This window comes from Cetorhinus maximus, unplaced genomic scaffold (genome assembly GCF_964194155.1).
Source record: "Cetorhinus maximus unplaced genomic scaffold, sCetMax3.hap1.1 HAP1_SCAFFOLD_1576, whole genome shotgun sequence".
In the NCBI taxonomy this organism is placed as follows: Eukaryota; Metazoa; Chordata; class Chondrichthyes; order Lamniformes; family Cetorhinidae; genus Cetorhinus; species Cetorhinus maximus.
In genome coordinates, this window is record NW_027597516.1 from 14,657 (window position 1) to 41,371 (window position 26,715).

At 43.5% G+C, this 26,715-nt stretch overlaps 2 protein-coding genes across 2 annotated transcripts in view; one reads left to right on the plus strand and one right to left on the minus strand.

Annotated features, from left to right (window-relative positions):
- The window catches only part of wdtc1 (WD and tetratricopeptide repeats 1), a 36,389-nt gene extending 13,083 nt beyond the window's left edge, over positions 1 to 23,306 (plus strand). The window contains exons 6-11 of the mRNA XM_078536831.1: positions 2,362 to 2,458; positions 7,568 to 7,741; positions 11,055 to 11,290; positions 13,922 to 14,096; positions 18,165 to 18,357; positions 20,235 to 23,306. Of these exons, the coding sequence (XP_078392957.1) occupies positions 2,362 to 2,458; positions 7,568 to 7,741; positions 11,055 to 11,290; positions 13,922 to 14,096; positions 18,165 to 18,357; positions 20,235 to 20,429 (1,070 nt within the window). The 3' untranslated portion in view covers positions 20,430 to 23,306. The remainder of the gene's footprint in view (positions 1 to 2,361; positions 2,459 to 7,567; positions 7,742 to 11,054; positions 11,291 to 13,921; positions 14,097 to 18,164; positions 18,358 to 20,234) is intronic.
- A 1,545-nt stretch (positions 23,307 to 24,851) lies between these two features.
- LOC144676409 (TMF-regulated nuclear protein 1-like) lies at positions 24,852 to 25,468 on the minus strand. Its single transcript, XM_078536830.1, has one exon. The coding sequence runs from the start codon at positions 25,423 to 25,425 to the stop codon at positions 24,991 to 24,993; it is 435 nt and encodes a 144-aa protein (XP_078392956.1). The 5' UTR covers positions 25,426 to 25,468; the 3' UTR covers positions 24,852 to 24,990.
- Positions 25,469 to 26,715: the final 1,247 nt, after the last annotated feature.

Below are 26,715 nucleotides of genomic sequence, written 5' to 3' on the forward strand. Positions count from 1 at the left end.
GACTGAAGAATGCAGGAGGGCATGTGAGGAGCAGCACCAGGCATACCTAGAAATGAGATGTCAACCTGGTGAAGCTATAACACAGGACTAGTTGCGCGCCAGACAGCATACGCAGCAAGCGATAGACAGAGATGAGTGATCCCACAACCAACAGATCAGATCTAAACTCTGCAATCCTGCCACATCCAGTCATGAATGGTGGTGAACAATTAAACAACTCACTGGAGGAGTAGGTTCCACAAAAATCCCCATCCTCAATGATGGGGGAGCCAACACATCAGTGCAAAAGATGAGGCTGAACCATTTGCTACAATCTTCAGCCGGAAGTGCTGAGTGGATGATCCATCTCTGCCTCCTCTGGAAGTCTCCAGCATCATAGATGCCAATCTTCAGCCAATTCGATTCACTCCACGTGATATCAAGGAACACCTGAAGGCACTGGATAGTGCAAAGACTATGGGCCCTGACAATATTCTGGAAATAGTACTGAAGACTTGTGCTCCAGAAATTGCCACGCCCCGAGCCAAGCTGTTCCGGTACAGCTACAACACTGGTTCTGTGAAAATCCACCCCGTCCAATTACCAGCCCATCAGTTTACCCTCAATTATCAGTAAAGTAATGGAAAGGGTCATCAACAGTGCTATCAAGCAGCACTTGCTCAGCAATAATCTGCTCACTGACGCTCTGTTTGGGTTCCACCAGGGCCACTTGGCTCCTGACCTCATTACAGCCTTGGTTCAAACATGGACAAAAGAGCTGAACTCCCAAGGTGAGGTGAGAGTTACTGCCCTTGACATCAATACTGCATTTGACCGAGTGTGGCATCAAGGAGCCCTAGCAAAACTGGAGTCAATGGGAATCGGGGAAAACTCTCCGTTGGTTGGAGTCATACCTAGCACAAAGGAAAATGGCTGTGGTTGTTGGAGGTCAGTCATTTCAGCTCCAGGACATCACTGCAGGAGTTCCTCAGGGTAGTGTCCTCGGCCCAACCATCTTCAGTTACTTCATCAATGACCATCCTTCTATCATTAGGTCAGAAGTGGGGATATTTGCTGATGATTGCACAATGTTTCAGCACCATTCGCGACTCCTCAGATACTGAAGCAGTCTATGTCCAAATGCAGCATGACCTGGACAATATCCAGGCTCGGGCTGACAAGTGGCAAGTAACATTCACGCCACACATGTGTCAGGCGATGACCATCTTCAACAAGAGAGAATCCAACGATCGCCCCTTGATGTTCAATTACAATACCATCACTGAATCCCCCACTATCAACATCCTTGGGGGGTTACCATTGACCAGGAACTGAACTGGACTAGCCATTTAAATACTGTGGCCACAAGAGCAGGTCAGAAGCTAGGAACCCTGGGACGAGTAACTCATCTCCTGACTCCCCAAAGCCTGCCCACAATCTACAAGGCACAAGTCAGGAGTGTGATGGAATGCCCCCCACTTGCCTGGGTGAGTGCAGCTCCCACAACACTCAAGATGCTTAACACCATCCAGGACAAAGCAGCCCGCTTGATTGGCACCACTTCCACAAACATTCACACTCTCCACCACAGACACACAGTAGCAGCAGTGTGCACTATATACAAGATGCATTGCAGGAATTCACCAAGGCTCCTTAGACAGTACCTTCCAAACCCACGACCACTACCACCTAGAAGGACAAGGGCAGCAGATAGATGGGAACACCACCACCTGGAAGTTCCCCTCCAAATCACCTACCATCCTGACTTGGAAATATATCGCTGTTCCTTCACTGTCGTTGGGTCAAAATCCTGGAACTCCCTTCCTAACAGCACGGTGAGTGTGCCTACACCACATGGACCGCAGTGGTTCAAGAAGGCAGCTCACCACACCTTCTCAAGGGCACTTAGGGATGGGCGATAAATGCTGGCCCAGCCAGTGAAGCCCACATCCATGCATAAATTTAAAAAAAGACTAAATCTAGAATCGTGCCCCTTCTTGTTAGACATAAGTGCTGGCTAAAATAGTTCTCTTGAATGCAATTCAACAACTTTGGGCCCTTCACACTGATCCACTGGGTTTTTCTTGCATTTTCTGTTTTTATATCAGATCTGCAGCGTTTGCTTTTTTTATTTTAGTAGCATTGGATAAACACGAAGAATTGTGTTAAGGAACACAGGGAAAGAGCTGGGAAATGAGAAGATGGCTCCAGTGTAGGGAGTAGTAAGCGCATGATGAACTGAGTAGTCTTCTGAACGGAAATTCTTATTCTATCATCAGTTCTATGTGAGAAGAAATAATAAACTGAATTGCCACATCTGCACATATGTACTCTCCCTGAAACTACGAGCCCAGCCTATAATGGTGGTCTTTCAACTTGCAGATTTACAGAATGGAAAATCAATAGCAAATGGAGTTACAAATGGAATCCATCTCCACAGTAATGGCTTCAGGCTGTCGGATGCATGGGCACAAAGCAGGTAAGAGAACATTCAGCTCTGACAATAGGATTGAACTGGATGCACGCTAGTTGTGGAAACACTGGGATTGGAAACTGGGATGTGTTTGGTCTGGGACCAACAGAGCAACCCTGGGATTAGAGAGCACTGAAAATACAATTTAAAAATCTATGAAAAGAAAGACTTTCATTTACAGTGCCTTTCACTCAGATGTCCCAAAGCACTTTACAATTCAAAAGTACAACATTGGCTGTATTCACTACTGTAAAATAGGAAACACCTAAACCAATTTTGCACACTGCAAACTCCTGCAAACTGCAATGTGATGATGACAATTTAATTTTAAGTGATGTTGATTGAGGGTCAAACTTTGATCAGGACACGAGGGATAACTCCTTTGTTCCTCATCAAAATAGTACCAATGGATCTTTTACATCCACCTGAGCGAACCAGTTTCTGTACTTATGTTCTGCCTCGGTTTAATGTCTCATCTGAAAGACAACACCTACAACAGTGCAGCACTCCATCAGTGCTGCGTTAAAGTGACAGCTTAGATCTTTGTGCTCCAGAAATGCACTTAAATCCACACCCTTCCGACTTGGAGACGAGTGCTGCCGACTGAGTCATGACTGATACAGAGGGGACCCTGCGATACGGAAGTGGGGTGATAAGGGGGCCCTGGAGTCTTGCTGGAGTTGAGGCTTAGGAGCTTTGAGGAGGCGGAGTTGGCTCAATCAGGATATGGGGGTCAGGGTCTTATAGCCTTGTAGAGGAGGGAGGGGCACCAGTTTCTGTATTAATTTCCTGCCTTAGAGCAAATTAGTGCATTCAAATTCTTTCCTCACATTTTCTGTCAGTATGTCAAATGATTTAATTCAGTGATTAAATCTCCCCACTTCTGACGGTCTTCAATAAATGGAAAATTGCATTAAAAAAATTTGGAACATTAAATGCTCAACAGTTCATCAGCTACGGTTTTATTTTTTTAGGAACAGGAACCCCTCCAGCTGGTTCTTCATTCAATCAAATTATGCTGATCTATATCAACTCCCATTTATCCATTTGTGGATGTTTGTTCCATATATTTTGAGTCCCTTGCCTGACAAAAACCTATTGATCTTGGCCCTGAAAATTTCAATTTACATGCGGTATGCACAGCCTTTTGGGGAGAGTGAGTTTCTGAACCTAGCTCTAATTTTAAGCTTGTGCCCCTTGGTTCTAGATTGCCCCATCAGAGGAAATAGTTTCTCTGTATCAACTTGTTGAATCCCCTATCATTTTAAGCATCTCTATTAGTTTGTCCCTTCAGCCTTCTAAGCTCAGGTGATATAATTATAATTTTAACTCTGGTATAATTCTGGTGCACCTTTGCTGTACCTCCTCCAAGGACAATATATCCTTCCTGAAGTGTTGTGCTCTGAACTGAATGTAGTATTCCAGAGGTGGTCTGACCATCACTTATACAACTCCAGTATAATACAAAAAATTTCCACTGCGCCTTAAAAATGGTTCAGAAAATAAGATTTTGTCACTGAATTTTCAACCTATCTGTTGAGAAAAAGAAATCAGTCTTCGTAAATAATCATGACATGTTGGAAAGCAAAGAGACCACAGCTGCTTCTAATCCCAGACATATTAATCAGCAAACTTGCCTGATTAATCGTAATAGAGAACCTGACAGTATTTTAAGACAGACCTGACTGAAATATATCTTTGACAATCCAATCTCCAGTTTAAAAGCCTTTTGGAAAAGCAATAATTTCTCTAATCCTCAGGATGAGAAAGAAAGAGAGACTTGCATTTATAAAGCACTTACTGCAATCTCGATGTCTCATAACAAGCACTTTCTGAAGTGTAGCCGCTGTCGTAACATAGAAGACATTGCAACAATTTGCCCAAAGCAAGGTCCCACAAACAGGAATAAGAAATGAGCAGGCTTTGGTGATGTTGGTTGAGGAACAAATATTGGTTCAGGGCTCCAGGGAGAAATCCCTGTTCCCTTTTGCCTTCATTTGGAATGTGTGGGGAAATTCAGCAAACTTAACATGTTTCAAAGTGGTTGAAAGCTCTGTCCAGTTATTGAGGTAAACCTATTCAGCTGTTGCCAAGGCTTTTGAGGCAGGGTGAAGCCTTGAATTAGAAGCTTTAATCAACTTAAAACATATCATTATAAACAATATAAACAATTCAATAGGTAAATTCGGTCACGCAGAATTTCTAATTTTTTTTTCAAGATTAAAATTTTACTGTTTGCAAAATTTTGTTATGAAGGGGAAGAAATGACAATTGAAAAATTATTCCTGCGAAAACATTTTGAGTAATTCAGTTGGTTTATCAGAGACTGAAATTGCTGTAACAAGAGTGAGGGAGCTTTGCAATTATATGAAAGTTGTCATGGGCAGTTTCAACGTTGGACACTGACATAAAAAGTATGTCTCAGTTGTGACCCAGGAAGTAAGGTTTGTCGATCAGATGTGCTAAATTTGCACACAATTTTTAATGCATAGACCATTGAAGTACTGTTGAAATTATGGTGTTTTTAGGATGGTTAACATTGAAGTGGTGTCAGGGTTACAGTCATTTCCCAGTAAATTCCAGAGCTAGTGATCTATTATTTCTCTTGTGGAAAATGACATAGGATGGGGGTGGGGTGGCTTGGTGGCAGGGGTGTCTGCCCTCAGCGGGGCAGACTAGAGGGACTGAATGGTCTGCTCCAGTTGCTGCCAGTTTGTGGACCATTTGATCGTAATTATATTTTGACCTTCCTCATTTCCTGACTTGTCCTGTTTGAATCTGATTGGCCTGGGGATTGTAGCATTAATGCTTCATTGAAGGATAAATCCAAAATCTGATGCATATCAGCTGAGAAATAATACAAATTTATAGAATTTAAATGTTAATTGTGCCTGTGATGAAAACATAATCATTTTCCTAATATTTTTCTCATTTATTGTGAAGCAGGTTTATGGGGGTAAGTATAGTTGAGTCTGTGTGTGATTTAATTACATTTTGTAGTCAAGTAGACTGCAAGTTTGAAATCATCAAAAGAAGCTTGGTGCTCGACATGCTTATGAGTAAACATGGATGCTGGCTTAGCATATAATGTGTGAAGGGAATTTACATTTTTAGGTAAATGAAAGGATATTTTGATTTCAAAGGGATCTTAGTCTGTTTACAAATAGCCAGATAAGCGAGGCTAAAGAATGTATTTTTCCCAAAGGTTACTGACAATATACAGTGGCAACTTGAAAGTTTTTTATATTATGAGGGAGATACAGTTTCAAAGACATATGGACCGATAGAATTTACATATTAAAAAGAGAGAAACATATATAAAGGAGAATGAAAGGTTATGAGTCAGAAGGCCATGTAAGATGTAACAGGAGTGTGTGAAATAGCCTTAATGAAGCCCCCAGCATTTGTGCATAAGTCTGCTATCTAATGAAACTGAATCTGAGGGAAAAGCCCTTTGGAATTCCACTGTCCAGAGTATTGTGTGAACTTGCTGAGTTTGTTTTAAATCCCAAATCTATTTTGGACCATTGCCTTAAAGGGAGTGTAACTGGAAATCAGGTTAATTAGGAATTTTAGGAGTTACTATAGTAGTAAGTAATTTGTAGCTTTGTGTATGTGCTTGAAATCTTTTATATTTTGTGAATAAATATTTTAATTTAATTTTTAAAATCTCTAAAGGTCTTTGTGGACTTATTACCTCTGAGTTCAATGCACACATCTTGTAATAAATACAAATTGCAAAACCATTGTGATAGCGTGACCAAGTTTCCCTCGTGGATTTGGTCCGCCTGGCACACATCATCTGCCATGTTATAACAGCACCATTGTACATAAGGAAGTTATACAGCAATGCACCCCAGGAACCTGTGTTAGGACCATTGTGCTTTTTGATAGTTAAGTGAATGACCTGGACCTGAGTATGACGGAGTATAATTTCTAAGTTTGCAGATGCCTCAAATCTCAGTAATGTAGTAAGCTCTCTCAAAGAGCAACGGCATGATGGGTTGAATGGCCTCCTCCTGTGCTGTATCATCCTTATGATAATGCAAAGTACAGAAATGAAAACTTGGGTTGCTTTTCCTTGCAGGAAACTCTGACTCTTCTAAGGGTTAGAGCTGGCAAGCAGTCATTCTGTTACCTCACGCCAATAGCAGTTACAATCTGGATTGGCTGGGCTGTCAGCTGGATTTGCTCAGCAAAAAGCTCGTTGGGTAGCCTTGTATCTTTTGATTGATCAGCTCAAATAGTTGTGGAGCCCAAACCTACACTCCTAATTTCTCCAGCACAGGGTGCCCTAAAGGGACCTTGAGAGAAATGATTGTTTCCCAGCACCAAGTTTAGGGAGAGAACAATATCCTGCAGGTTTTACCCAGTTTTTCCTGTTCAACCAATATAGGAATGAAACACACAAAGGTTCAAAGTCATTTTAAAAGTTTTTGTGTTCTGATTCAGAATTGGGACAATTTGTGAAATTTTATGCCATATATTGCTTTACAGTTGGGATTTGGGTTTTATGTCAAGTCATCGAAAGCTACCATGTCCCTACTTGCTGCCAGTTACTTTCTACTTTAAAACTGATTCATTAATCATTTGTGACAGTGATTATTCTTATGTTAGTCAAAGACTAGATGGGTATGAGAGAGTTTGTTCATTCCTTTTGAACAAATTGCAGTCTCATAGGTGTTCTTTTCAATCCTGGGTGGTAGCGCATTATCAGTTATTGTGTGTACAATGTCACACCTTAATTCATAGGGGACAATGGCTCATGACACTGAGTAGGAGAGGCATATCCCACAGAAAGCTTGTTGTCCCTCTGGTCTTGAGTTGGCTGCAGTACTCTGCCTCATGGCATTGACATTTTGAAGTCTCTCTCAATCTGGTGACCACCAGAGCCGAATAGGGTTCGAGGCTGAACTGAGATGAATTTCTGGTGCTAAGGCTGTTAGGGAAATTTGAGAACAGTCCAGACCTGTTTCTGACAATCTTAAAACTGCAAACAGCTAACTTTTTAAAAGAAGTGTGTGTTGTGTATGACTAGTGCTAGTTATGGATATTTAACACTTTCTACTTTTTTTAGTCAATTCTGCATCTCATTCATTTATTTTCTCCTTGCAGTGTTCCCTATGAGCTGCCACTTCATTTAGAGAGGCTCAAACAGCAAGCAAATGATGCCTTCTCCCGGCAACAATGGACACAGGCCATCCAACTTTACAGCAAGGCCATTCAGCAAGCGCCTGGGAACCCCATGCTTTATGGCAACAGAGCAGCAGCCTTCATGAAGCGCAAGTGGTAAGGAACATCCTGCCCCAGCACCAGACCTGCCAGAGTACCCTGTGCACTGTCAGTTTTGCCATGTGTGCCGGTTTTGTCTTCTCACAGAATCCATTATTTACTCCATACTGCACTGTGGTGATAGATGTTTGCTATTTGCACATCCTGGAGCTCTGCAAACATGAAACAGTGGGTGCAGCTCACTTTTGTAAGACTTTCATGTTGGCAAAATATCCCACAACATTCTATGTTGGAAATGGACCCAAGCAAAAATAGGGGTAAAATTTGGGAAGAACATCGTGGTCAAAACTAGAGGTTCCATGGGGGCTATGGAAAGTCGAGGAGCAATGTGGTGGGGTGGGTCGTGCGGTAGAATGCTCCTTAGGCAGTCCCTCAGTTTCGAGGATAATTTGCTTCCACTGTGATTCAATCGGTTCTGAGATGGCTATGTCCAATGTGCGATCTGCAGACTCTGCCACATGCATGCAGGTGATGCTTAGAGGGTTGGGTAGTTTAGTTGTTCGTAAGTTTGTGCGCTCTCTCAGGTGACTTGATTTCACCTCTGCGTGTTCCCAACAAAGTCTCTTGATGCGTTCAGTTGGTCAGAAGCCGGGGACTCCCATGAGTCGATGAGAATGTTTGATCCCTTCAGGGATACTTGGAGGGCACCCCTAAAGTTTTCGTTGTCCTCCTGGGAGTCTTCTGCCACAGCCAAGTTCCCAGTAGACCAGTTGTTCTAGGAGTCTGGTGTCAGGCATACAAACCACATACCCTGCCAGCAGAGCTGGTTTTGAGTGATTATTGCCGAAATGCTGGGCATGTTAACTTGGGAGAGGACACTGCTGTTGGACCACCGTTCATGCCAGATTTGGAGGATCTTGCAATGGCACCACTGGTGGTACTTCTCCAATGATTTGAGGAACCTGTTGTCAGTTGTCCGAGTCTCCAAAGCTTATATGAGCACTGGTCTCGCAGTTGCCCAGAAAACCATGACCTTAGTGTCAGGTTTAAGATGCTAGCCCTCGAATACTCTTTTTTCCTCAGTTGGCCAAAGGCTGGGTTGGCATATTAGAGGCAATGGTGAATTTCGTCGTCTCTGTCTGTCTTTGAGAGAAGGCTCTCAAAATCTTGAAAATGGTCCACATTTTCCAGGATTTTGGCATTGATCTTCATTAATGAGGGAAAGCATCGTGCTGTGGGAGCTGGCTGGAGGACAACCTTCATTTTCTGGGTGTTTAGTGAAAGGCTCATTTTCTAATATACTTTGGAGAGGGAGTCAACAGTGACCTGAAGCTCAGTTTCTGAGTGAGCATTCACAAGCGTCACCTACACACTGGAGCTTGGAGTGACATTAGCTTTGGATAGAAGGTAGCATAGGTTGAGAAGTTTCCCTTCTGTTCTGTAAATTATCGCCACACCTGTGGGTAAGTTGCTGAAGGTGAGGTGTATTACTGCAATGAGGAAGATGGAGAAGAGGGTTGGTGCGATGGCACAACCTTGTTTGACCCCAGTTTTCACTGAGCTAGGGTCTTTGGTGGTTCCGTTAGTGAGGATCACAGCTTGCATGGAATAGGTGAAGTGTGACGCCAAATTTCTTGAGGGCAGCCAAATTTGAGGAGGATACTCCATAAGCTAATTGATAGAGTCAAAGGCTAGGGAAGTGGTAGAGTTAGAGAGTGACATAATGTATGGTCGTGCTGTCTTGGAGGCTCTACTCCCAATGGTAGAGCAGGGGGGATAGGGTTGGGAAAGGTGCTAAACAGACCAGAGTTCAGAGAGCGGGTGCAAGTGGGAACTGCATTTAATCAGTAACACCCTCGACAGAGACAGCCTGGCTCTTGTATTGCTGAACCACTCATTATTCATGACTTCTGAACTATCCATTTCCATATTTCTGTGGCATGCTATAAGAAAGTTACATTTCTTTCCAATTCTGAGAGGGACAGAGTTCTCCTAGAATTGTATTCAATGGGACTTCAGACTCTGTGTTATGGGTTCAGTATTTCTTTGGATTTTGCTATGAAGCAGATGTACACTGACTGTGTTGAATTCATGATTCTCAGCAGCAGCATTGTGTGTGGCAGGGTTAATAGGATTGTGTATATTCCATCTAGATTCTAACATAACCTCCATTTAATGTCTTTGATTTAAAACATTCTTAACCTTGAGAAAAGAAAGATTAAAAACATGTACACGGATCCATGTACATCATTTTGTTTAAAAAGTAGCGTTTTTTAAACTTCGAAATGTATTTTTTCAGAGTCTGTTTGTTAGCAGTAGTCTGAGACAGAGTTCTGGAGGTTACATTTACATTAACAGCTGTTATGCTTGGTAGTGGTTATGATGCCAATTCAGCAGCCCAGAGTTCAAATCCAACCATGGAAAGCTAAATTTGAATTCAGTAAATCTGGTAATCTGTGATCTGGCACCAGGAGAATGACCATGTAAATTGCTGATTATTGTAAAACTCCAGCCTGTTCGCTAATGTCCTTCAGGGAAGGGAACTCTTGCCTATACATGACTCTACCCCGTACTACATTGCTGACTGACAATGCAGTCACCTAGTAAGCCACTCAAACAACTTCAGGGCAGTGAATGTGGTCTTACCAAATCACTCTGAAGTAACGTTAGATAAAAATCCTTGGTCATGTGATTCAGTGCACAGCAGCCTCATGATTATTGAATAATATAAGACTGAAAATCACACTTAGTCTTCAGTCACTCAGTTTCAAACATATTCTCTCAATGAGATGGAATAAAGACTGCCATTAGTTTAGTCAATCTTTTATTGATTGCAGTTGAAACTTCCAAGTGCCACTGCCCCCTGCCCGTCAAGCCTGCCTGTCAGGGCAATTTAATCATTGAAGTGCTTTTATTTGAGGTTGATTCTGTTTTTAAGTTAACTTCACGAGAATTTCAAGAGCAAAATATAAGTGGCGTGACATACTTGAGATGACTTATGTTCTCTTGAAAATATATGCTATTTGTATTTTTGCTTGGTTTCCCTGGATATTTTGAATCACTAGACCTGGATATACATTTAGTGTTCTATTCATAGTAAAGCAGGCTAGTTGCTCAGTAACTGTGACATAGTTAAGTTCCAATAGTTGTTTAGATATGAAGACCCGACTCCTTCAGACAGTTTTATTGCTTGTCATAAAACTCTCCACAGCACTAGTCTCAGCTGTTATCCCTTTTATGCAACCAAATGGGCACTTAGTTAAACAACCTAATAATTAGCAATTGAACTTCTTTAACCGTTTCCTTCCCTAACAACAGTGACCTCTGGCTTATTAAACCCAGCATCTAATTTCTGTCCTTTCTTTTACAGGGATGGAGACCATTACGATGCCCTCAGAGATTGTTTGAAAGCAATTTCTTTGAATCCCTCCCACCTGAAGGCCCATTTCCGCCTGGCACGTTGTTTGTTCGAGTTGAAGTACGTTGCTGAGGCTCTGGAGTGCCTCGATGACTTTAAGGGCCGTTTTCCTGAACAAGCCCACAGCAGCGCCTGTGATGCACTGGATCGAGACATCAAGGCTGTGCTCTTCGCAAAGACCGACAGCTGTGAGTCTCAACAGCCCTGTTATCATGTGGTGACGCTGACACACTTTCTATTCTTAAACCTAAGGGGATATAAGAATCCAACCAATAGAATGCTAAATTTTCATTGTATAAAATCCCAGCAACCAGTGTATGGAGAAGTAGATACTGTAGGAATGGCACTAAAAACTCTCCAAACTTGGGCTTATTTGGTACCAGCTACGAGCCCCCAGATATGGGTTGAGGGCCTTGGATTCATATAGGAAATCTGTTACATGAAAGGCAGTAAGTTACAGCTCATGGAATCACAATGTTTGAGTGTAGAAACAAGCCATTCATTTCATCAAGTCAGCACCAGTGTTTATCCTTATATAAACCACACTGTCTATTACCACTCTTGTGCTCACTCCCCATGCTCTTTAATACCCTGTCTAATCCCACTCTCCCCTCTGTCTTTCCTTCGAAATCCTATTTAATCTTCCAAATATGTGACCTCCTGTTTTTCTACATTGAGCTGATCTGGTACTCATCTTTGGCCTCCTGCAATCTGTATTTAATAGAACTTTTAATATATCCTATCCCACTTCAAAAGTGGCAAGAGCCTCAACCATGGAAGGAAAGGTCTGGAAAGATGGGTTTTGAGACGATCTTTAAAAGTGGAGAGAGAATTGGAGATCAGTCAGGAGTTCTAGAGAATAAGCCGAGCCAACAGCAGGTTCTGCCACCAATCAGGTGTCAGATTTGGAGGGAGTCGCACAAAAGGCCAGAGTCGGAGGGTGAAAGGCTGCAGGATCGATACAAGACTGGAGGCACTTGCAGAGATGGTGGGAAAGGCTGTGGAGAGGAAAATGAGGATTTTAACCTTAAAATATTGGGAGACAAAGTTCCACTTAATAGCTTGGTGAGTGGGACTTATTGCAGGGCAGGAAGAGAGTAGCAAAGTTTTGAACAAGTTGGAGGTTAAGGAAGATACAGGGCAGTAGGCAGGAAGGAGGACATTGGAGTCATCAAGTCTGGAGGTGCTGCAGGTTTCAGTAGGGGAGACAGTGGGGCTGGAGCGAGGCAGTGTAGTGGAGATTGAAATGAGTGGCCTTGGTTTTATTTGTTTTGTATCTTCACACAATTTTTTTTCCCTTTGGGAAATAGTGGGAAAGTGTTGGAAGGATTAGTAGGCTGATTATCGGCCTGTTGAACAATATCATGAATGTCCTTCCTTGCCCAACAAGTCCTGGAGTGGGGCTTTAACCCAGAGCTTCTGGTTCAGAGGCTGGAGTGATACTTAGTGAGCCACAAGACTTCCTCAGTGGCCTTGGTGACTGTTGGGTTGTGGGTTTGTAGCTCGGCTCTGGGTTCAACAGGTTGCCAGCATTTCGTGAACTGGTCCAGAGTGAGTGAGTGGCTGGGTGGAAAGAGATTGGAATTGATGGAAGTTGAAAACAATGCTTTGATGTTAGGATGGAAGAAATTGTAATTCATCCAGATTTGATGTGAGGGAGCAGGGAGGAGATTGGTGGTGGAGAGACAGAGCTAGGTGTCCCCTTCTTTATAGATGGTGCCACTAAGTTGCAGCAAGTAAATGGAGTAGAAGAGATGGCTGATAGACCCTTGGGGGACTGCAGAGATGAATGTGAAGAAATGGTCAGGGATATGTTGCTTTGGGAAAAAAAGAAACCAGATTGCTGGGAATTGAATTGGGAGTTTTGAGAGGTGGAGAGAAGGCTACAAGCAACAATGCATTCAGGTACCTTGGGAATGTTAGGGATGATATTTTAGATGGCGGGGACAAAGGTCAAAGTGTGTTTTCTAAAGAGTGGGTGGTGGAGAGTTTTGAAAGGGGATGCAGGGAAAAGTTATGTCAGCAAGCATGGGATCTTGGGAAAGAAATTTGAGTGAGATGGGGTCTTGCCACATTGGCGTGCCTCAGATTGACTCTTGTCCCATTGGCTTAGCCTCTGCATCAAATAACTGTGTCCTTGGTGATTTTAACCTCCCTTGCTCATTTCCAGAGATGGGGAGCGATGAGGCCACAGAAGGATTTAAGTACAAGGGTAAGAATATAAATTTGAGGCGATGGGGAACAGGGAGCCAATGTATGTCAACAGGGACAGGAGTGATAACTATGGGATAACTAGGGGTAGGGAACAGGTACCAGGATTTTGGATCAGCTGAGGTTTGTGAATACAGAAATTGTAATTCATTCAGATATGGTTTGAGGCATCATGGAGGAGGTTGTGGTGGAGAGGCAGAGCTGGGTATATATTAATGGTGCCACTAAGGAGCAGCAGGTAAATGGAGAAGACGAGATGGTTGTTGATAGATCCTTGAAGGATTGCGGAGATGAATGTGAGGAAATGGCCTGGCTGGAAGAGCAACATTTTAAACTTTGTGAAGAGCAATCAACTCGTTAGTGAGTGACACTGAGCAGGAGCTTGTACAACCGGTTTCCATGGTGACACGGGCATTGGGCAGCTGTTAACGTCCTGTTATTTGCAATACCTTTAACATTAATAAAAGGTCATTTTTATTTGGCCTAACAGTACCCTAACACTACCAGTCTTGGACAGAGGCCAAGGAGACTCCAACCTTAGTCGTTATATTTTATTTATCTACTTTGTGTTTGAACTGAGTCGCTGCTCTTATTCCTGGGTTTTACAGCTGAGGAGAAGAAGGCAGGAGCTACCACCCCAATCCGCATCCGATCGAGTGGCAGGAAGGATTCCATCTCCGATGATGAAGTGATTCTGAGAGAGCGAGGTTATGATTACAAGTCACGCTATTGTGGTCACTGTAATACTACCACTGACATCAAGGAAGCCAACTTTTTTGGAAGGTAATTTCCTAATTTACAAGGAAGCAGCAGATTTTGTTTAACACTCTTAAACTGGAATGTGTGCAGAATCAATCTTTGAATATATTGCAACAAAAGGTGACTTAAAAGAAAGTATGCAGTTGTCCATTATTCTGTAAAATGTTCCTGAGATTGTTTTTAAGGACAGTTTCCCTAGCTGTTGGGGATAGGTCCAAATTGAGTAAACATAAGGGGCATTCTCAGAATGGCAGTTCCAGTCTTACTCCCTCGTGCTTTTTTTAATCTTCTTTCCCAGAGATTGCTGTGGTGTTTTCATCCATGCCTTTGACACCTCCAAACTGGACTATTCTAATGCTCTCCTGAATGACCTACCATCTCGCACCCTCCATAAACTTGAGTTCATCCAAAACTCTGTTGCCTGTATCCTAAATCACACCAAGTCCCATTCACTCATTGCCCCTGTGCTTGTTGACCTAAATTGGCTTAAAATTCTCATCCTTGTGTTCAAATTCCTCCTTCAATACTAGCCTCTTGTGTGTGCATCCCCGACTTTCATTACTCCACCATTGTCCGTGCTTTCAGCTGCCTTGGCCCTAAGCTCTGCAGTTCCTTCCCTAAACCCCTCTCTCTATCTCTCTCTCCCTTCCTTTAAAACACTCCTTAAAACCTAACTCTTTAACCAGGCTTTTAGTCACCCATCGTAATATGTCCTCAGTGTCAAATTTTGTTAAAATGTTCTTATGAAGTGCTTTGATACATTTTACTATGTTCATTTTGGGCTCAAAAGGGAATTTCCAAGAGTTTTTCCATAAAATGGCTGCGATGTTCTGTGTTTTTGTGCCTGTATCAAGGGATTGCATGGTCTGGCAGTGGATCTCTATACCCTAATCCATGAGACAGGCTTGATGGGCCTGCTGGCTTTTTCTGTGTATCTATGAAAACTTTGCTCAGTATTTGTAGAAGAGTGTAAGGGAAGTCTCGATTTTTTTTGGGGGGACTTTATCTGGAGATGAAAAGAATTAATCTAAGAGGTGGGGTTAAATGGTCAATGATAATGACAATCAGTAGATACCTGTATTAAGGAATCAGTTCTCAAGAGGATTAGGACATTAACAAATTCAGTAGAGATGGCAGCAATAATACAGCTGTTCAAATAGGGGGAAAGGGATAATCCAGGCAACTACTTCTGGTGAACTAGTTAGTTGTTGATTGGCTCCAATTGATTTCCTAAATTGCCTAAGTAAATGACTAGGGCATGGACTGATCAGAGATGGTCAGTGAAGAGCTGGCTAATGATGGAATTCTTTTGAGAGAATATGGAAAGCATGGGTGTGGCTGGGAGTGGGTAGGATAGGGTGGATTACACTTATATAAATTTAAAGTATTTGACAAATTGCTGGATGGGGAACTGTTTGGCTGGGTTTAAAAAGAATATAACATTTCAAGGTTTGTTGAGCTAAGTGGACTAGCAACTCTCCTGGAGACAGAAACAGGCTACAGAAATGGGAAGATAAGTAGTAGGTGGAAAATACAGAAAGAAGTGAGGTAATAAATTTTGGAAACAGGAACAAAGAATGCAAATACAGAGCTTGATGCTAAAATTCAGTGGGAATAGCCTGAGATTCTCCCTGTCAGATGCTCTAATCTGGATTTATTGGGATGTGTCATGTATGCTGCATTCTCATGTGGTCAAAATGGCTAAACTATTACAGCATTGAAAACTCTATGGAATAGAATATGAAAGGTCTTGGGGCTTGGTACAAAGTGGAGTTGCCTTTGAAAATAGCCTAGCTTAGCATAGGCAAGAAAGGCTGAATGGTCTCCTTTTATGTTTGAATGTCTAAAAGAAGAATAATTGACTTTGTTTAATTTGAGTGAGTGTGCTGTGTCACTGGCTACAGATCGCCATGTTTTGTAGTTTCTTGCTCCTGAAGGCACTGTCTCAGGCTGTTAGGAAAATATAATAATTTTCATAATGTTATTGGAATTTATTGTAAGGTAGGAATAGTGTGTGTCTGTGTGGAACTTAATTGAATTAAAGACAGCTGGTCTGAAGGCTTTGAGGTGTCAGAAGAGAAGCTAGGTTTGAAATGTTGAATAGGTAAACATGGCTGAAGTTTTAGAATGTGAGGTATAAAGGGAAAATTTGCATTTTTAGATAAATCAGAGTAATTTGAATTTGAAAGAGGTGGTGAAATGAAAGACTTAGTCGGAAGAAGCTAAACAGTGAGTTTATTTTTACCAAAGCTCATTGATAAAATTGGTACTATGAAAGATATTTATTATTAGCAAAGTAGAGCTGAAAAGACATATTGGGACAATGGGATTTGCATTAAGAAGGGAGAAACCTGTAAAAAGGAGATGAGGATATGTGTAAGAGGAAGGCATTCTAAGACTTAACAGTGTGAAAAGGCTCCAGCCTCTAAGCCTCAAGTTGCTGTCTACATGAACTGAAGTGAAGAAAACTCACTTTGAATTTGACTGTTCAGGGTATCGTGTTATTTACCTGGATTTTTTAAAATCTCTTTTACTGTTGCCTTAACATAGTTAGATTAACTAGGAGAGCTAGGAGTTATCATAGCAGTAATTTGTAAACCTATGTATGTGCTTAAAATCATTTTTTATTAATTTAGTTTTGTAAGAAACCTATAAGACTCAGTGGTCTTATTATTACTGAATTCAAGGCACGCATCTCGAAATAAATACAAATTGTAAAATAGTTTTGGCAGTTATTTCAAATTTCCCTCTGAGATTTGCATCTGCTGTGCCATAACAAGCTTGGGAGTGAATTCTGCTGCTAATGTGCCCAAGTGACCTTGTCTGAACCTCACATTGTCTGAACCTCACAGTGATGATTAACTGGATGGGGCTGACAATTGAGCTTGATTCCGTCCTTACACACTGAACTTTGCTTCAGGAGTCACCGGCTGGTAATTGCCAATCTCTGACCCAGACACTGAGAACTGGTTGTCCCTCGTGCCGAATCAGTGACAGTCAACCCTCTCTTTCGATGTCTAAACCTTAACCTACCCTGAGACATATGAGGGATGGCCCTTGGGAGTGTGGAAGGTGATTCGTAGGAGTGTGGAAGGTGATTCGTAGGAGTGTGGAAGGTGATTCGTAGGAGTGTGGAAGGTGATTCGTAGGAGTGTGGAAGGTGATTCGTAGGAGTGTGGAAGGTGATTCGTAGGAGTGTGGAAGGTGATTCGTAGGAGTGTGGAAGGTGATTCATAGGAGTGTGGAAGGTGATTCATAGGAGTGTGGAAGGTGATTCATAGGAGTGTGGAAGGTGATTCATAGGAGTGTGGAAGGTGATTCATAGGAGTGTGGAAGGTGATTCATAGGAGTGTGGAAGGTGATTCATAGGAGTGTGGAAGGTGATTCATAGGAGTGTGGAAGGTGATTCATAGGAGTGTGGAAGGTGATTCATAGGAGTGTGGAAGGTGATTCATAGGAGTGTGGAAGGTGATTCATAGGAGTGTGGAAGGTGATTCATAGGAGTGTGGAAGGTGATTCATAGGAGTGTGGAAGGTGATTCATAGGAGTGTGGAAGGTGATTCATAGGAGTGTGGAAGGTGATTCATAGGAGTGTGGAAGGTGATTCATAGGAGTGTGGAAGGTGATTCATAGGAGTGTGGAAGGTGATTCATAGGAGTGTGGAAGGTGATTCATAGGAGTGTGGAAGGTGATTCATAGGAGTGTGGAAGGTGATTCATAGGAGTGTGGAAGGTGATTCATAGGAGTGTGGAAGGTGATTCATAGGAGTGTGGAAGGTGATTCATAGGAGTGTGGAAGGTGATTCATAGGAGTGTGGAAGGTGATTCATAGGAGTGTGGAAGGTGATTCATAGGAGTGTGGAAGGTGATTCATAGGAGTGTGGAAGGTGATTCATAGGAGTGTGGAAGGTGATTCATAGGAGTGTGGAAGGTGATTCATAGGAGTGTGGAAGGTGATTCATAGGAGTGTGGAAGGTGATTCATAGGAGTGTGGAAGGTGATTCATAGTAAAAGGAAATCTGTGTGACTGTAGCTAAAATTGTTCATTTTTTGTGACAAATGATTCCTGCAATGAATTTCTCTTGTCTTTCAGTAATGGCCAGTACATTGTCAGTGGTTCAGATGATGGATCCTTCTTCATCTGGGAGAAAGAGACAACAAATCTTGTTCGTGTTCTGCAAGGCGACGAGTCGATTGTCAACTGTCTGCAGCCTCACCCAAAGCACTGCTTCCTCGCGACAAGTGGCATTGATCCTGTGGTTCGCCTCTGGAGCCCGAGACCAGAAGTATGAACTCTAAGTGACTGTAGACCCTGTAGTGATAGCCCTATTGGGAGAGAACAAAAGCTACCTATTAACCCAAAACTAGCCCTGAATGAGATAGCTACCTGCTGACCCAATACTATCCCAACTAAATCAATAGGACGGAGCAATTTGCCCAATTAATTCATTGGATAGGTATAGTGATGTTTGCATTTGTGGGGTGTCCAAATATAGGGATCATAAGTACAAGATAGTCGATGCTAAATTCTGAGAGAAACTTCTTTACGCAGAGAGTGGTTAGGATGTAGAACTTGCTACCTTATAGAGTAGTTGAGTAAATTAACATTGATGTATTTAAGGGGAAAATATATAAACACAAGAGAGGAAGGAATGAAGTTATGCTGAGGAGGGAGGTGAAGCATAAACAGAGGCATACACCAGTTGGGCTGAATTGCCTGTTCTGTGCTGTAAATTCTATGAAAAAAATTCAATTGGTCTGACCCAATGCCCTTCCTAAGTTGCCATACAATGTGTTCTATAAGTCAATGGTTTTCAAACTGTACTGCATTTTGGGAAGACTGAAGCCATTGTCTTTGGTTCCCTCCACAAACTTTACTCCCTAACCAGTAACTCCATCTGTCTCCCTGGAAATTGTCTGAGGCTGAACCAGACCATTCGCAACCTAGGTGTCATACTTGTCACTGAGGTGAGTGCCTGACCACATACTGTGCCATCAGTAAGACTGCCTATTTCCACCTCTGAAATCATCTGCCTTAGCTCATCTGCTGCATGCCTTTGTTACCTATAGATTTGACCATTTCAACACACTCCTAGCTGGCCCCACACAGTTCTACCCTCCATAAACTTAGGTCATCCAAAGTTCTGCTGCCTGTGTCCTAACTTGCACCGAGTCCTCTTCACCCATCACCCCTGTACTTGCTGACCTACATTGGTTCGCAGGCAAGCAATGCCTCAGTTTTAAAATTCTCACCCTTGTTTTGAAATCCTTCTATGTACTTACTGGCCCCTTCCTATCTCAGTAATTTCTTTCTGCCTGACAGCCCTCAGATATCTGCACTCCTCTAATTCTGGTCTCTTGCGCATCCTGACTTTAATTGGCCTGTTGTTGATGGCTATGTCTTCAGCTGCCAAGGCCCTAAATTCTGGAATTCCCTCCCCCTAAAACCTACCTCATTGGTCAAGTTTTTGGTTATCTACCCCAATACCTCCTGTGGTTTGCTGCCAAATGTTGTTTTCTGACACTTCTGTGAAGCATCTTGATGCGTTTTATTATGTTAAGGGCATCAACAAGTTGTTTTGAGTGAGGTGAAGTGGGAACAGTAAAGGCTTCCGAAATAAATTTGGTGTCAGTGGGTATCAATGATGAGCAGGAGAGAAGCTATGGGGAAGTAGTACAGAAAATGTCCTTTTTATTGAACTAAAACCTAAACTTTGACTTTTAACTTTTGTAACTGCAGGTCAGTTAATAGAGAGTGGGTCACTGGTCAGGTTTTGTTAGTTCCTTTGTAGTTTGGGACTGACTGACCCTTGAAACTACTTGAGACTGAAAGGAATGTAATTGTTCAAGCCCAGCTCAAGCTGAGCACATATCACGGAGCGAGGCAGAGAGAGTAACTTCTGAAATGGAAATTGTACTGAGGAGGAAGGGACTGCTAAGTAGACTTACTAATTTTGTGCAAAAGGAATATAAATTTTAAAATAAAACAAAGCAAACTTTAAAATGGCACCAGAGGAATCTTGCATGGAACATTGCATTGTACCATCAGCACACAGCACTATCACTGCTGTACCATCCTGCCCCAGTGGTTGAGCACATGTGTTAGACTGAGGAGCTGATTAGAGCCTGGTGGGAGAGCTGATTTATGTTGTTGTTTTTCCAGAGTGAAGATCAAAATGAGCGAGTGATTGAAGATATGGAGGGGGCTTCACAGGCGAACCAGCGGCGAATGAATGCAGACCCACTTGAGGTCATGCTCTTGAATATGGGATACAGGATTACTGGACTTACCAACAGCGGGATGGCCTCAGATGATGAGGAAAACTCTGAAGGCCAGGTGCAGTGCCGGCCGAGCTAAACTGCAACCCCAACAACAGCGTACTTGGGACAGACCAGGAACAACTCTCAGTTCAGTGTGTCTGTGGCTGAAAACACTGCACTGTCCTCAGCTACGCACCAAAAGCTTGGTTCAGGAAGCATTGACAGGGTTTGCATTCTTTCCAACACCTATCAGACTCACTTATGAATGAGCCCCATACCAGTCTGCAGAAGTCTCAGAGAGTGATGCTACTACCCTCTCAGGAACAGCTAACTGGGCCAAACCTGGCCTGAATCGCATATAGGAGACTTCAAATTGTTTCTGGTGATTGGAAAAGACTCATTTGATAAGCAGATCTTTTTGTAAATTGTCTAGATGCTGCTTTCAGTTTGTATAAATGCTTCCTCCTCTATCACATTCAGTCCCTTTGTAGTAATGGGTTCTGCACAATCCATTAGCAACAAGCAGCCAATAATATGGAGGCAAAATGCACTCCCTTCATAGTCCTGGAGCCATCACTTAGAGTCCCAGGGCATCTTGATGCAGCTTTCATTGCAGGCAGTAGAGGGTCATGGCAGTTGTCACACCCCTCAGTCACTGCCATATTTGTGACTCCTTTGCCTGACTCTGCCCCAGTTTACAATGTTCATACAGGATGTGTAGCTAAACACGATCTAACAGAGATCTCTGCATCATCAATGGGGATGTAGGACTGTGGACACAGGATGAAATCACAATGTACATGCAGCGAGGAGACTGTCCATGGTGAAGAATGGGAGTTGTCAGGAATACTTTGTTGTGAACAATCTAGGGTGGGGTTTGCAAAGTGTAATACTGCCCTCTCCTGGAATGCTTCTTCCAGGGTGTCCTTTTACTCGGGTGTCACTAAAACTCTGCCAAGCCCCAGTCCCATCAGGAGCTCGGAATCAAATATTCCATTAGCAGAACAGATTTAAGATGAATATGGGGGGGGGAGGATTTCTTAAGTATCTTTGGTTTCTTTTGCTGGCTGTTTCTTTTTGATGACTTCTGTTGCGATGTGTGAACTAGTTTAAGTATTGAGCTATCAGCTTTGAGAAGAAGCAGCATTGCTGTTGGTAAAGCTAGAGAAGGATTGATTGGTTTAGTTCTCATTCTGATTCCTAATTTGCTGTTCAAAGTGTAGCAAATTTTGTGGGGTTTGGCTGAAAGTTGTAGTGTGAGGTAGGGGAGAATGTTTCAGTTCTGGGCAGGTTGGGGAAACACTGGGTAACTGTGTGAAAGACTGGAAAGGGAGGGAAGCAAACTGACAATGCGGTAGGAAGTAATTCAAATAGCAACAACTAACTGCAACCATTCTGTTAAACACTGACCCAAGCAATCTGAGCACTCTACCTGATTTGTAGAGTGGGTTAGCAAGCTATTGTTCTACCTCTGAAACTTGTGTTGGGATCTAATGAAGAGATGGGATTTTGCCTGCCAGTGTAAAGTTCCAGCTCGTGAAAGTTTCAGGAGGTTCCACTCAAATTGACTGAAAATGTGGCACCCAAACTGATATGTTCACAAGAGTGGCAGATATGGGAAATGGAATGTCTTACTGACAGCAGGGGATAATGTTTTAGGGCAGAGTGCAGTGTATAAAGGAGTGCTGTTTTAAGAGGGTGTGCTATATATAAAGAGGCATGATTGTGAGGAGCTATGATGTTGTGTATAGCAGAAGGTGGGGTTAAGGTGCTGTGTATTGATTGGTTTTGCAGTGATTGATGCTACAAGTAGTCAACATTAATGATCATCTCACTTCCTGGACAAACAAATCCATAGCATGCAGAGGCTCCTCTGCTACAAGTTCTATTTGCATTTTAAGACATGTCCAGTTGCATTATACTGAATTGATGGTGAGTTTGTGTAATAGTGGTCACTTAATCCAGCTTCACTTGGAAAGATTTGTTCATCAATGTATTTTAATAGCCACTAATTTATTGCTTTCATGAGCTGGCTGCAATCTGCAAGGCTCAGTTAGAAATTCCTCTGCCTGTGCAATAAAGGCCAAATTTGACAGGGTCAGTCACCAATCACCTATGACTGCCCTTGCAGTTATTATACTGGGTATGCTGTGGCTGATTGATCATCTAGTTATTGATCAGTTGCTGAGAGCGTGAACTGCTAGATTATTGCAGGCTGGTGTTTCCTGAAATCCTCCCTAAGGGCTATAGCATTAGAATTCAACCAGGAGCTCATGGCTCAGTGAGGTGCCTAATCCTAGGACAGAGAGGCTGTGGTGGAGGAGCAGGCTTGATTGAAATGTTGCCAGACCCAGTGTTTCATTGCCAGCTGCTCCCACCATCAGCTATCATGCCCGTGACTACTTTGTTAAATTACATTTTTAAAGTATAATTTAGGTTTTGGTGGGACTGTTAATAGGAAAAATTATTCCACTTAAAATCCTGCCCAATATCTTCACTGGGATTGTTGCTCATTTGCCATTGTTTGAGTCTTGATCTGAAGCTGTAACCCCCTGTGGGGTCAGCCAGTATGTGACATGGAAAAGATCATCAGTGGGGTCAGTCAGCAGGGTTGAGTGGTGGGGTAGGTGTTTGGGTCAGTCAGTGTGCTAGATATTCCTCTGCAGTAATTGCATTCTCCCCACTCCCACCCAATTCATGAGCTCAGTGCCAATTGCTTGTTTAAACCTCACTCAGTTTGTTGCTCCTGTCCTTGCCTGTGATTTGATGAGGAATTATCCGTGGGAAGCTGCTAACTGTAAAAATTAAATTGTTAATCCACGGTTGTGATGAGTTTAAAGCCAGCATTAAATGGCGAGTTTAGCAGAATGCTGTTTGGTTTGGTTGCTAATAATTCATACTTGTATGGGGGCTGCTGCTTTCAAGTTTGTAGTTACACTCAATGTACATCAGTGCAATAAAAACACAAACCGCAGTACTCTGCTTGCATTCAAATATTAAACGTGCTGCACGCTCTCCAACAGCCACAATCTGTGCATGAGCGCTGTCACTGACCAGTGCACATCTCAGTTCGGCTTAAAATCATGGGTTTGAGTCCCACTCCAAAGACTTTAGCAGACTGATTCCATTGCAACACTGTGAAAGTGCTACACTTGCAAAAAGTGCTATCTTTCAGATGCAGTATTAAACTGAGGCACCTCCTACCTCCTCAGTTGGATGGGAAAGATCTCATGGCTACTATTGAAAGAGCAGGGGCATTCTCCTTTAGTATCCTGGCAAACATTTAGCGCTCAACCAACATCACTAAAATAGAATTACTAGGTTATTTACCCCTTTGTGTGTGGAATCTATGCACTAATTGGTAACTGCATTTCCCTACACAGCTATGGGGATGTTTTAAAGTCATAAAAGACGCTGTCTCAATATAAAGGTCTTCCTTTTTTATATCCAAGTAGAAAAGTAAAAGTACAAAAACTAAACCAGATTATTTATGGAGATGAATGAGCTGAGAGGTGGAAGGAGAAATTGTCACCCCCTTGCCCATCCCCCTCTTCAGTGCAATGTGATCAATTGGAGATCAGTCTTTTCAAGGTTCTGTAATGGTGTGGAGAATATTTTGACTTGAGATCGAAAATGTCAGATTTAAAATCTCACCTCTCTGGGGTTTGGAAATTGTTTGTGCAATGGCCAACTGATGAGGTGAGCTCTCCTGATGCCAGTCAATGTGACCAAAAGCAACAACTTTAATGAATGTGTCCAGGTGTGTGATCTGTTGTTTGGGCCCTTTAAACATTAATATCAGCACAGCCAGCAGTGCAATCCTATGGGGAAAGGGCACCTGTCACATGGAACAAATAATATGTAAACATTTGTTTTTGAATGGGGGAGGAGAGTAATCCAATGGATGTCTATTTTGACTTACAAAAAGCTTTGGATAATGCACCAATACACGATTGAAGACTCTGCTAATACACTGACTGACTGGTTGGATGTAGGCAGAATAGTTCAAGATGGATTTGAATTGATTTAGGAACCAGGAGTGTCTCATAGGGATTGGTGTTGGGACCATTGCTCTTTATTGTTTCTATTTAAAGATGCAGATGATGTTAGCTCAATTAAACCAAGATCTGTGCCAGTGCTAGGACAGTGGACAATACTTGACCACATCAGTCGGATCTTGAGAGCTGCGGGAACGGATTTTTGATTTGGGTAAAAGCAGTGGATAGGGCAAATGTTGAACTTGCTTTCACCCTTTAGGAAAAAGCAGGAAAGAGATCTGGGAAATCTAGTGTAGGCTGGTGGCTGTAGGTATATTTGTATGAGCTAAACCTCGATAGTGATATTAAATTTCCTCCCTTTGAGAACGGGTAACGATCTCCAGGAAAGGCCCTGGAAGCTGTAGTCCCACCAGATTCAAAGGCAGAGATTGTAAATCATGTAACACCGTCTACACCCTCCCATCAAACAGTCTCATGGCAGGTAGAGCACAGATTAGAAACAGAGTAAAGCTCTCTCGGTCTATGAGTGAAATAAATATTTATTTTAATTTAATTTACATTCTGATTGAGAGAAGATTCAGGGTCCTGGGAAATTACGCAACCGACCTGCGGCTCCTGGCCGGTCGGCCCGTCACCCGGCCCCCTATCCCCCGGCTCCCCTCATTTTCTGGTCCAGGGGACGCAGCCGCGCAGCCCGAGGACGGCGGCCACTATCAGCGGCGCCCGGTGTCCCCGGAATTTGAGGCGGGTTTTGATGTTCTGGCTGCGGGCGCTGAGTCCAATCTCCCCCAGCTGGGCGCCGCTCCGGATCCGGTTCACCAGCTCCCCGTGCTCCACCGCCTCCTGCTCGGCCCGGACCAGGATATCGCGCAGCTGCTGCAGGCCGATCTCCAGCTCCCGGACCCGGCGCTGCCGCCGCTCCATCTCCAGCAGCCTCCGCCGGGCTTCCGCAAACTCCAGGCCGCTGCTCGAGGTCAGGGCCCGGGACACCGGCTCGCTGGCCGGGCCCCGCTGCTCCTTCTCCCGCACCTCGCCGGCGGCTGGCGGCGAACTCGCGGCTCTTTGGCCCGACAGCTTTTCCCGGAGTTTCCCCATCGCCGCGTCCGCAGTTTGGCTCCGACTGCGGAGAGTGGGCGGGGTGGGGAGGAGAGGGGTGTGTGGGCGGGGCTAGTGCGGTGGGCGGGGCTCCCGCAGTGAGTTGGACTGGTAAGGGCGGGGCTTTGTGAGGTGGGCGGGGCTAGCAGCTTGGCGGGGGCTTTGGTACCTTCTCCAGGGCTGCAGCCTGTGCCATTCACCCAATCCCCAAACTGCTTCACAACTTGAAGATGCCACCAGATATCAAGGAGGACAGGGACAATGTTTTAAAGACACTCTGAAGGCCTCATTGAAACGGGAACAAACTTGCTGCTAACCGTCCCATGTGGCAGCGCCTCATCAACAAGCCGCAATACAGTAGGAAACGGAGGGTATAAACTGCTGCAAAGAAGCAACAAAAAGCAAAAAGAGAGGGAGAGAGAGAGCACAACCCTTGCTTGAGAACCTCCCTCCCTCAGGGCTTGAGGAAATGGGACTGACTGGATCGCTGTATAGAGAGCTGGCATAGACTTGATGAGCCAAATACCCTCCTTCTGTGCCATACTGACTCCAAGGCTCTATAAACCCAGCTCCCCTAAATCCAATCCCTAATCAAAGCCTTCCCTTAAAGTCAACCCCTAACCTCAGAAACCCTAATCCCAGCTCCCCTAATCTGGACCCCCTTTAACCAAGCTCCCCTAATTCCACTACCCCTAAATTCAGCCGCCCTCCCCACCCCAAAATATACCCAGGCCCTCACTAACACTCACCCTATTTCCAGCTCCGAATCATATTCCTATAAAAATATCCCCAGAACACCTAATCCCAGACCCTCATCGACACATTCCCCAACCTCAGTCGCTTTTTAACACAAATACCTTACTCCCAGCTGGTCACACTAACCCTCTCTAACACACTCTTCCTATCTCTGCTATGTTGAGCCCTATGAAAATGATCAGGTTGAAGTCAGTACCACACAGAAAAATGCCAAACAGTAAGCAACTTCCTCAGGTGGAAACTGGTTTGGTTCACCTTCAGGGTCAGTGTGGGTTGAGGGGAACCAGATAGTGACTGGAAGGAACCAGCACAAACCTTATAACTGGGTCAGGATACTGCACACACCTGTACCTCGGTCAGGGATCTGCATATCTTTGTGCAGGAACCTGCACACATCTGTAACAGGGACAAGAACCTGCACACATCTGTACCAGGGTCAGGAAAATGCATACATCTGTACCAGGGTCAGGAACCTGCACACACCTGTACCTGGGTCAGGAGTCTGCACACACCTGTACTTGGGCCAGGAGTCTG